This window comes from Acipenser ruthenus, chromosome 5 (assembly GCF_902713425.1).
Source record: "Acipenser ruthenus chromosome 5, fAciRut3.2 maternal haplotype, whole genome shotgun sequence".
Lineage (NCBI taxonomy): Eukaryota > Metazoa > Chordata > Actinopteri > Acipenseriformes > Acipenseridae > Acipenser > Acipenser ruthenus.
Window position 1 is genome coordinate 25,579,797 of NC_081193.1, and position 11,659 is coordinate 25,591,455.

Genomic DNA, 11,659 nt, shown 5'->3' on the forward strand with positions numbered 1-11,659 from the left:
AGATCAAAGATCATCTGTATGTATCACGTTTTCTATAATGTTATCCATTTACTACCAATGCAAAAACGAGTGCCTGCTAGGGTAACTATATTAGATATATTACATAGGTTTAGGTTTGGTTTAGAAGTGTAGCGCCCCATACATTTCTAGAAATATTTGTTATGCACTTGAACACTTAAAAATATCAGCCCTGAAGGTGTTTATGTTTGCTATAAATCATATCATACAAGACTGTGACACAGACTTCTTGTTGAAACGTGTTTCAAATAGTTTTGCTTCTCTAAACTACAGCGGGGCTTGCATGTCACACTCATAACATCCAGCTGCTGCATGAGCATATCTGTTTGGTTCACAGGGATAGCAATAAATAAATAAATTAATTAATTAATTAATTATACCAATGTCTTCAGTCCTCCAGTAACATAAATGTTCTTGATCAGCAAGTTGCTGTGCGTATTGAAACACTAGGTGGTAGTACTCTGTACTTACAACAGGTTTCGCGCCCGCTCTCACAGACGTGGCATTCCACTAGTGACAGTGACGTACCGTGACGAATGACGTACACCAATGGAGTTTGCGCCTAGCTGCATTCCAACAAAATTGTAGTAACACGTCATTCCCAGGATACAGGAACCGGCTTTCTGGGCTCCGGTTTATTCATTTACCGGTATTATTTTCTGTATTTCCACCTAAGTTTCGACTTTAAAGAGAAACAAACAATAAAAGCACATTCCATCACGGCGATCGTACTCAAGGGCTCGTTTCGCTTTTATTGTTAAGGTAGGTACATTTTTCAACAGGCCGCTGCTTGATCGGTACGGCTTGCGGCTGGCTTCGATAATTGATTGTCTTTATGGGGAGGGGTGTGGGGGTAAGTCGTCACTGCTTTGAGTGACTGGAACTGGTGAACTCCTGTACAGTGTGTTTTTTTGTATTCCTGTTGTACAGCATTACCTAAATGTGCAAACGTCCACCATTTGTATTGTCATCTGCCAGTACAGTAGTGTGTAGAATTGTTCTTGGTTAAACTTTTGCTTATGAACATTTCTTGTTGAATACCCTGGACAACCAGGTGTTGAGTTTGTGCAATAACATGTTAGATTTTAAAATACTGTTTGAAACGGGTAATGACGTAACAGATTATCCCCTTGCGTGATAACAAACCTTGAAACACATACATAGCAAGCACTTTGATTCAGTATACTGCTGCCACATCATCATTTCTAATTCTTTGGTCCTGTGGTCAAGATTAGTTCTTAAGTTAAATGCACATATCTCTCGAACTGTGGATCTATATAAAACGTTAATTGTTCATTTGTCACAATCCCACAGCGGTTTACAAATGTTCAACATTTCAAGCATTTGCTGCGATGGGAACGTGATGAATTTAAAACGCTACCTGATAATACTTAAAAAAAAAAAAAAACATTACTGAAGTGAACTGTAATAATGAGCAGGCATCATAGAGTGTGGCATTACAATAAAGTGCAAACAGTCAAATAAATATGATGTTGCAATGCCATTATTGGGAGACACACGCATTAGTACATTCACGTAAAAAAAAAAAAAAAAAACCTAACACACTAGCCGTATCCACACTGGACGCAACCGGTCAAATGGGAGTATCCAAAACAGTAGCGAGCGACGTCGATAAGAGAATATTTCACGTCGCTAAAATAGAACCTGTTGCAATTTTTTGTTTCGTCGCGCGATTGGAATGAAACCGAAGCAGGGTTAAAGCTGCATCCACACTGGACATATCGACGCGAGCGAGGTCGCGGAATGTCAATCCACACCAGATGAATAGACATAGAAACGATCCAAAAGACTCGAAATAAATACATGACCCCGCCCATGAATTCCTATTGGACATACTAGAGATGGGCTGTCCCGTTACAAAACTGGTCTTGTTTTGATAAAAGGTTACCACCCTGACCTCCAGCAACTCCATTGTAAAATAAAGGTTGGACTTGTAAAATCTGTAGATCACAGTTATTGAACATCCCTATATATCCGTTTTATTGTTATCATCATTATTATTAGTAGTAATTGTACAGTTGTACCCGTCATATTATTATTTTTTTCTTCGTGGTACCAGTAGTAGTATGATTTGAAACCCAGTACATGTGCAGGTGTCAGCACACAGCTGGACAGTAGTAGTATAGTTGAACTGATATTTTCAACAAAATTATTTTATTGTTATACATTTATATACACAACTTACTGCAATCTCAATTGTGTTTCTTTACAATTTCCTTTTTTGATCCTTTTTGTTTATTAGTATTTTAAAGTGCAACATTTGTTATTATTATTATTATTATTATTATTATTATTATTATTATTATTACTACGTTGTTGATATGGCTCATAATCTTCAAAACTATGCATGAGCTTGGTAACGTTGGGATGTGACACATAGAATACAAACGTATTGCTGGCTTTGTTTTACAACATATAGAATAGTAGGACCTCGATAATATTTTTGTTTGTTTGGTGAATCTCCACAAAACTTCACTTTATGCGTATGTAAAGACCACCTTGACCACAGGACCAAAGAATTAGAAATAATGATGTGGCAGCAGTATACTGAATCAAAGTGCTTGCTATGTATGTGTTTCAAGGTTTGTTATCACGCAAGGGGATAATCTGTTACGTCATTACCCGTTTCAAACAGTATTTTAAAATCTAACATGTTATTGCACAAACTCAACACCTGGTTGTCCAGGGTATTAAACAAGAAATGTTCATAAGCAAAAGTTTAACCAAGAACAATTCACACTACTGTACTGGCAGATGACAATACAAATGGTGGATGTTTGCACATTTAGGTAATACTATACAACAGGAATACAAAAAACTCAAAGGTCACATATGTTAACAACTGATCATTAGAGTCAAGTAGTAGTTGATGATCTGCTTGTTTTGTGATTTGGTTTTGTGAAACAATAAATATTGTTTGTTTTTGTGTTTTTAAATGTATCTGAAAGTTGTTAATAGTAACTAATGTTATAAATCCACATTACAATTAATAATGGTTTTAAGTACGTGTAAGTTAAGGGCTTTGTCGAATAATACAGTCTTGATGGAAGTCATTTTTTTGCTTTTTATTTGGGTCTTTTCAAGTGTATTTACACCACCGAGGAAGACTTTGGCTCTGTTGGTTCTTTTAAAAATATACACTTTTTTTTATAGTGAATGCAAACATGATTGTGATTTATTATAAGAATACATTATTTATAAAAAAAAAAAACCCTTTCTCTCTCGCTCTGCAGCTCTTTTGAGGTTCCATGGCGACGTACCAGGAGTTTATCCAGCAGAACGAGGACAGGGATGGTGTGCGGTTCAGCTGGAACGTGTGGCCCTCAAGCCGACTGGAGGCCACCAAGATGGTGGTGCCCCTCGCCTGCCTTTTCACCCCACTGAAGGAGCGTCCAGACCTCCCTCCAGTCCAGTATGAGCCTGTGCTCTGTAGCAGACCCACCTGCAAGGCAGTCCTCAACCCACTCTGGTATGCCATGCTTTTATTTCACACTACAAAAGAATCTTATAGTGTTCATCAAAGTCAAGACATTTAATAAAACCTGTGCAAAATGAATGTTGTGATTTTGTACTTGTATGAATATTAATTCCTTTCTCCAAGACTTTGCAATGTAAATATTGAGGTCCTCAGCCATAACTTACTCAGACCAGTAAATATGATTAATTCCATGTACTATATGCAACAGAGTATAGTAGAACCTCAATAGTAAGGTGAGATATGCTATAAAAGGTTATTGCTGTTTTTAAATTCTATTGAAATTCTGCATAAGTAACCTTTCCCTGAATAGGTATGCATAATTAGGATACCTTGTCTGAATGATCAGGTAGTGTACTGCAATACCTTGCCTTCAGCAGTTTAGCTGTTTTTTTTTTTCTTTCTTGCAGCCAAGTTGACTACAGAGCCAAGTTATGGGCTTGTAACTTTTGTTACCAGAGAAATCAGGTGAGTGTTTGTTTGAGAAGTGTTTTTTTTGAAGATTAAAGAATAAGTACATTTTCTTATCGCAAGGTCTCTGCTGGTTTATTATGTTACCCATTCTGTTTTGAAAGTTTTTCTTTTTGTTCTTTACAGTTTCCCCCTGCATATGCAGGGATATCAGATGTCAATCAGCCAGCAGAATTAATGCCACAGTTTTCTACCATTGAATACATTGTACAGGTAAATATAAAAAGAAGTACCGTTATGTGTACACTGTTAAATTTAACCCTTTCAGTCCTGAGTTATTTTTGTTAAGCTGATGAATAAACTCCTTTATTGAGTATACATGAAAACAGAATATATATATATATTTTTTTTTTTTTTACAAAAACACTACTTTAGATTGGAGCATAGGAGTCCCGTGAGGTTCCAACGTGATTTCTGACAGCATATGTTAACAGACAGAGCTACGTTAAGGACTAAAAGAGTTAAGGATTGAATCACAAGGGATAAACTGTATAGGGTCTTATTGGTTTGATGTTATCATTGTTACCTGTTAGATCTTACAATTCCAGTTTGTATTTCAAACAGAATTTGGTTATAACTGGGTAAATTGATCTCCAGCTAGTAGCTACAGATAAACAGGTAAAATGAAAACTGCCCTGAATGTAAATGTTTTTGCTTGTTTGTTGGCTTATAGCATGCCCCCCAGACTCCTCTGATCTTCCTATATGTTGTGGACACATGCTTGGAAGAGGAGGACCTTCAGGCTTTGAAGGAGTCCTTACAGATGTCTTTGAGTCTCTTGCCTCCCAATGCCTTGGTCGGCCTGATTACATTTGGCAGAATGGTACAGGTCTATGAGCTGAGCTGTGATGGTATCTCCAAGAGCTATGTGTTCAGAGGAACCAAGGATCTTTCAGGAAAGCAGATACAGGTTGGTACACAGACACTCGCCAGCAGATTTTTATGCATGATGAGAAATATAGTCACCTACATGATAAATGACACCTACTTTACATTTCTTTATATGTATTGTTTTTTTTCAGGAAATGTTGGGTCTCACTAAGCCAGCAGCACCAGTTCAGCAAGGAAGACCAGCGCAGCCTCAGGATCACTCCATCTCCAGCAGGTACTTTGAATATTTAAATACATGCAAAAGTAGAGCACCTTAATGGTGGCTTTGCCAGCCTAGCAATCAGTCTTCAGTTACTTCCTGCTGTTTGCATTATAAATTACAGCAGGAATTTAATCAATTTTTTTTAATGCTTTAGATTTTTGCAGCCTGTGCATAAGATTGACATGAATCTGACAGACCTCCTTTGTGAGCTTCAGAGGGACCCCTGGCCTGTGCCGCAGGGAAAACGGCCCCTGCGATCTACTGGCATTGCCTTGTCTATTGCTGTGGGCCTGCTTGAGGTAACTTTCTGCTTGCATATGTAACATACATGATTAGTGACCACCTTCACAGATGAACAAGCAAACCTTGTTCTTGGGTGCACTGGAGTTCACTGAGACTACTACTATTACAGCTTTAAGTCAATTTATTCTGGTTTGGGAAAGATTGATGCCTTTTAGTTTGTAGATATAAGGAGATTGTTGGAATGGTCAAAAACAAGTGGGAACACTGCTGACAGCTGATCTTTTCTGTTGTGTTTTGTTATCCAGGGCACTTTCCCGAACACAGGAGCTCGTATAATGCTCTTCACTGGTGGCCCTCCCACCCAAGGCCCTGGCATGGTGGTTGGAGATGAGCTGAAGACCCCGATCCGCTCCTGGCACGACATTGAGAAGGATAATGCCAGATATCTGAAAAAGGCCACAAAGGTTTGCAGCTTTATTTTGCTATTCATAATTTGTTCTGGCTACTTAGTCTGTTTCTGACATGTAATATTACTCTTTGTTCTAATACTGTTTGTTTCTCTCGCTATAGTACTATGACGCTTTGGCCAACCGTTCAGCAGTGAATGGTCACTGTATCGATATATATGCCTTTGCTTTGGATCAGACTGGACTATTGGAGATGAAATGCTGCTCCAATCTTACAGGGTTAGTTGCTTTCCTTGGTTGTTCAATTTCATTAATTTAACTGTTCGAGTATCTAAGCAAACACTTCCATTACTGTAATGTAATTTTTTTTTTTTAAATCTTGTTTTTAGGGGTCACATTGTGATGGGTGATTCCTTCAACACCTCCCTCTTCAAGCAGACATACCAAAGGGTTTTCACTAAAGACTACAATGGTGAATTCCGAATGGCTTTTGGAGGAGAATTAGAGGTTAAGGTAAGATGCTATATTTATATATTTCTTAACGTTAACAGTAACAGGAGGACGGTGTATATGCAGAATAATACCTTATAGCACACTTTAAGCTTTAATGTGTTTTAAATACATATTCTTCAGCCTAACATGTGTTTTACTGCATTTCAGACTTCAAGGGAACTGAAGATTTCTGGAGCAATTGGTCCGTGTGTCTCTCTAAATGCAAAGGGGCCATGTGTGTCTGAAAATGTACGTATTTAATGCATTGTCTCTTTCAAAAACCTAGTATATGAATGGCCCTCCATCTTCATCTTGTTTATAAAGCAGCACTTTTAATGCAGAAGCAATTAGATGGCAGTTTGTTCATGGCTCAAAACTGTCCCAGAATGCCAGTCCACTACCATTTGCATTTTAGTTATGGTATAAGGCAAAGTAGCACAGTCTATGAACTATGGCTCCTGACTAGTGTTATAAAGAGTACTGTGCATGAAATGGAGATTTCTGTGTCTCATAAAGTATTGTCTTTTCTCTTTGTTAGGAAATGGGTTTGGGTGGCACAAGTCAGTGGAAGATCTGTGGCATCAATCCATTCACGACACTGGGAATATATTTCGAAGTTGTAAATCAGGTGAGTGTCTTAACTTTCTTGTCTACAGCAGTAAACCTTTTTTTTTTTTTTGCTGCATAAGCTTTTCAAGAGTCTTACATTACTGAGTTGTGTCGGCATTAAAAACGTGTTGGATTGCATTACCCCTGCACCACTTTTGGATTCAACCCAGATCAATAAGGAAAACTAAAGATCTTGCATAAGTGTAATCGTGCTTAGTGGTGAAAATTAGTTTATTTATTTATTTTTTTAAGAATCTATCATCGATTGTTTGTTTGTCTCTTCATAACCATCTGGTATTTTTCTTTTTATTGTTCAGCACAATGCACCCGTCCCTCAGGGCGGGAGAGGAGCCATTCAGTTCATCACACAGTACCAGCATTCCAGCACACAGAAGAGAATCCGAGTTACTACAATAGCTAGAAAGTAAGTTTCCCTAATTTGGCCTCATATTGCATAAAATATTTTGAGAACATCATTCACTACCACGCAAGTAGCCTAAATAGAAAATACTTTCTATTAACAACCAATTACTAATAGTACCTTAAGATTACTGTACATGTCATGTTGTGGTTTAGTTTGTAAATCAGGATAAAGCATAATTATGGTGTTATTTTCTTTGTTTTGTAATATGGTCTTTTAGGGTCGGGGTTAACACTGTGATTAACGGTGAAACATTTCCTAACATGGCTGCTTCTCTGTTTCCAGCTGGGCAGATGCACAGTCCCAGATTCAGCATATCGAAGCTGCGTTTGATCAGGAGGCGGCAGCAGTGCTGATGGCACGCCTGGGAGTTTTCAGAGCAGAGTCTGAAGAGGGTCCTGATGTTCTTAGATGGCTCGACAGGCAGTTAATCAGACTGGTAAGGGCTCATAGTCATATTTATTTAACATTACTGTCGGTTTTGTAAAGTATTTTAATCTGTACGTTGTACGTTTTCACCGTAAACAAAGGAAGTTTTCATTTTGCCTTTTCATTTCTGTGTTAGTGTCAGAAGTTTGGACAGTTCCATAAAGAAGACCCCAACTCCTTCAGGCTGTCGGAATCATTTTCACTCTATCCACAGGTACAAACAAGGACAATGTCACACTTGCTACGTTTTTTTATTATTATTTTTTTTAATTTTGAACTTCAGGGCATCTGGATTATCATAGATTCCACGCACAGCAGTGGCAGTCAATATTAATCCAGGTCCTACTACATTCATATCTTCTCCTAGCCATCACATGGCTAAGATGCTGCCGTATCTACTTAAAAAAAAAAAAAAAAATTAAATTACTAAACATTTATAAATTACTGCTTAGTGCCAGGTGCTTCATATACACTTTCTGAGGTTTTATTAAAACCCTAGTTTAAATAAGTAAGATAACTGGAAGTTATGTTAGCTGGAGATGTTGGCTAATATGTTTTTCTCCTCAATTTCTAGTTTATGTTCCACTTGCGGAGGTCACCCTTCCTTCAGGTGTTCAACAACAGCCCTGATGAGTCTTCATATTACCGGCATCACTTTGTGCGACAGGACCTGACGCAGTCACTGATAATGATCCAGCCTATCCTTTACTCCTACTCCTTCTACGGGCCACCTGAGGTGAGTGCAGGATCCATCACTGTTTATCATTTCTTATGAACGTTGCTGCTAGCTCTTCTCTGAAAGATTGAAGCTGTAAACTGTGTTGGTAGGTGACGTATGTCAGAAACCTGTTTGTCCACCTTCTGAGTCTCCCAAGAAATCTTGTATGAGGATTGAAATAGAAAATAAGAAAAAGATACTCTATAATTAGGGCTTCTGATTTTTGGTTTCAACCGATAAAAACAGATAAAAACTTTCCCAGTGCTGCTGGGCAATGTCCCGCCTTCCTGACTTGTATCTATCACTGATTTGTTCTGAATACTTTAAACCCACCCCAACTACTGAGTGGCAGCAAGTTCTACATTTCCATTGGAGACTCCGCTTGCAGGATTTAAACAAGATTACAATTAGGAATGGAGGCTAGTTTGTGGGATTTAAAACTGTATTACAGTTAAGATACAGGGCATTTAAAACAGAATTGCAAGTTGTGGCGAAATGTAAAAAAAAATGCCTACACACAAAAACCCCAGAATAATGTGCCTGTGACCATAAGGATTTTGTTGTGGAAGACAACAAAGGAAAGAAGGTACAACTTAAGAGTGCAAGTATTGTCAAGTTACTATACATATTTTGACAGTAAAAAAAAACTCCCAAGCATTTTGGAAAGTAACTGAAAAGCACAGAAAAACTAAATTAATAAAAACAGAAAAACAGAAGCCCTAGCTATATAATATGAGCAACTTGGAAAATTAAAATGTTCTGATTTGATATCTTTCAGCCTGTGCTCCTCGACAGCAGCAGCATCCTACCAGACAAAATCCTTCTTATGGACACCTTCTTCCAGCTTGTCATCTACCACGGAGAGGTACGGATTCTGTACTCTCTTAGAATCCTTTATATTCGCAAAAACAGGTCCCCACTTAGCAGGAATGTGTGGTTAACAGTTAAAGGAACAGAATTTTAATTAACAAGAAAGTTTGCAATAACATTTTTTAAAAATTTTTTGTATACAGACTATTGCACAGTGGCGTAAAGCAGGCTACCAGGAGATGGCAGAGTATGAAAACTTCAAGCAGCTTCTTCAGGCCCCGTTGGATGACGCTCAGGAAATCCTTCAGACACGCTTCCCCATGCCCCGATACATTGATACGGAACACGGTGGCAGCCAGGTATGCGGAAACTGGATTTTCATCTGTTTAGTTTAGACACACGATCATAAATTCTGAGATAAAACTGTTTGAGAAAAGTCAAGTAACCCAACATTTTAATAACATGTCTTTTGTCTACGTATACTTTGTCAAGTGTGAATATATGCTGGATGATTAGTCGAGGCTTAATCCTTTTCTCGCTGAAGTCCTGTGTAATAGTTGAATACAGTTGTTTGGACTTATTCTGTATTCATGTTTATTTGTCCAATTTCTGGATCTGATACAAAGTCGTTCTACAAAATTCAGTATAGCTCTCATAGGGAGGATAGAATCATGCATTCCTTAATTCACGCATGATTATTTTCTGTCTTCAAACCTGATTTCTTTTGGTTTGTCTTTCACAGGCTCGATTCCTTCTTTCCAAAGTGAACCCGTCACAGACTCATAACAATCTGTACGCATGGGGACAGGTGAGTGATTGCTTTTAAAATGTATTGTATAGGTGCATGCCATGCTAAATTTATAAGCTTCATAATTCCTAGAAACATGGTAGGATATAACAAAGGATAATACAATATGTGTCACTGGAAGATGAAGGAGCAGAAAGGCATTTCAGAGATTACTTTTATTCAGGAACCACGGTACTTGCTTGTGTAGGTTTAGTTGCTGTAGTTGTAGGCTTATTAAATAAAAGCAGGGCTGTCCAATCACGGTCCTGGAGGGCCATTCCATTCCAGGTTTAACAGGTAATATGAGACTGACCTAGTTCAGGGTCTGAATGCAGATTTAATTGGTTCAATCATACAATTTAGAACAGAGCTGGAAGGGCCAAGTTTGGCCACCCCTGGCGTAAGGAAAATAAATAAGAAGGCCCATTGCAGGAAGATATCTGCTAGTACTGTGCCAAATTCGATCTGTAGGTTTGTGAAGTTCTTCATTCTATAAATCAGGTATTTTTATATGACTTTTTTTTCTTTCTTTCTTGCAGGAAACTGGTGCCCCGATCCTAACCGATGATGTCAGCCTGCAAGTGTTCATGGATCATTTGAAGAAACTGGCAGTATCCAGTGCATCATGATTTTCATGAAAAGTATTCAAGAATGTTTTTAAACAATTGTCAACATTTCAAACCCTTAAATACTGAACTGAATTCTTTTAGCCCACATGTACTGTGAAAGTATTTATTGTTCAATGGTAACAGGGAAAACATCATTCCTTTGTGGAGTTGGAAAAGATAATATATATATGTTTTCCCGTTTTGAAACTAGCTTATATAAGAGAATCTGACCACCTTTGTACATTCCTAATGCCTTTTTACATTACTTGTGTGCAGTTACATTACTTGTGTTCAGTTTTGTTTTTCTAAAAAGACTTGATCATAAATGTATTAAGCAGCTGTTCTTGTTCATATTAAATTGATCTCACTTTTTAAACCACCTTCAAGTGTCACAAACAACAGTTTATTAGCATGTGTGCTGAGCTTCAGCACACAGTAACCTTTTTAGTTTTGAGGAAAGAAATTGTACTGTCTAAAGGTCAACTCTAATGTATAATAACTTTAATACAATGATTTATTTCATGTTGTCTTCCAATGCGCTTGCAAAATGTGTTAATTTGCCGTTACCTGAAGGACTTTAGCTGTCCACAATAGCATATGTGCATCTTAAGCGACATAGGAAATCTGGTATGCAATGGTTCAATTTCTCTAATTTATTAGTGTCCGAACACCATTTTATATAGTAAACAATTTCTTGAAGTATTGTTTCATTCTAAATATAATGTTTATGTTTCTCTTGTTTATACTGAAAAGCTCTTTTCTATATTTTAACATGAAACACATTCATGTTTGCTTTACTTTTTAACTGGAAATAAATGATTACATAGCTGCAGTATGTGCTGTATGTGTATTCATTGTGAAGTATTGTTTGAATATGCATTCTGCTTTTATTGTGCCTGGAAAACACAAGCCCAGTTAGTAGAAACAATTGGGACAACCTTTTTTTAATAAATATAATAATTCATTCAGCATAATCCAATTGACATATCCAAATTCAATCATGATTTCATATAATTTTATCAACAGTATACCACAAATACATACAATAGAAACTATC

General features: G+C 37.4%; 1 protein-coding gene across 1 annotated transcript; it reads left to right on the top strand.

The window, feature by feature from the left end:
* Positions 1-445: 445 nt before the first annotated feature.
* LOC117402506 (protein transport protein Sec23B-like) lies at positions 446-11,434 on the top strand. The gene is made up of 20 exons (XM_034003724.3): positions 446-780; positions 3,273-3,508; positions 3,925-3,982; positions 4,112-4,198; positions 4,659-4,895; positions 5,008-5,090; positions 5,233-5,377; positions 5,627-5,785; positions 5,892-6,007; positions 6,118-6,241; positions 6,389-6,469; positions 6,759-6,848; positions 7,147-7,253; positions 7,536-7,689; positions 7,816-7,893; positions 8,254-8,415; positions 9,176-9,262; positions 9,411-9,566; positions 9,950-10,015; positions 10,534-11,434. Exons 2-20 carry the CDS (start codon positions 3,288-3,290, stop codon positions 10,621-10,623), a joined length of 2,301 nt encoding a protein of 766 aa, XP_033859615.1. The 5' UTR covers positions 446-780; positions 3,273-3,287; the 3' UTR covers positions 10,624-11,434.
* Positions 11,435-11,659: the final 225 nt, after the last annotated feature.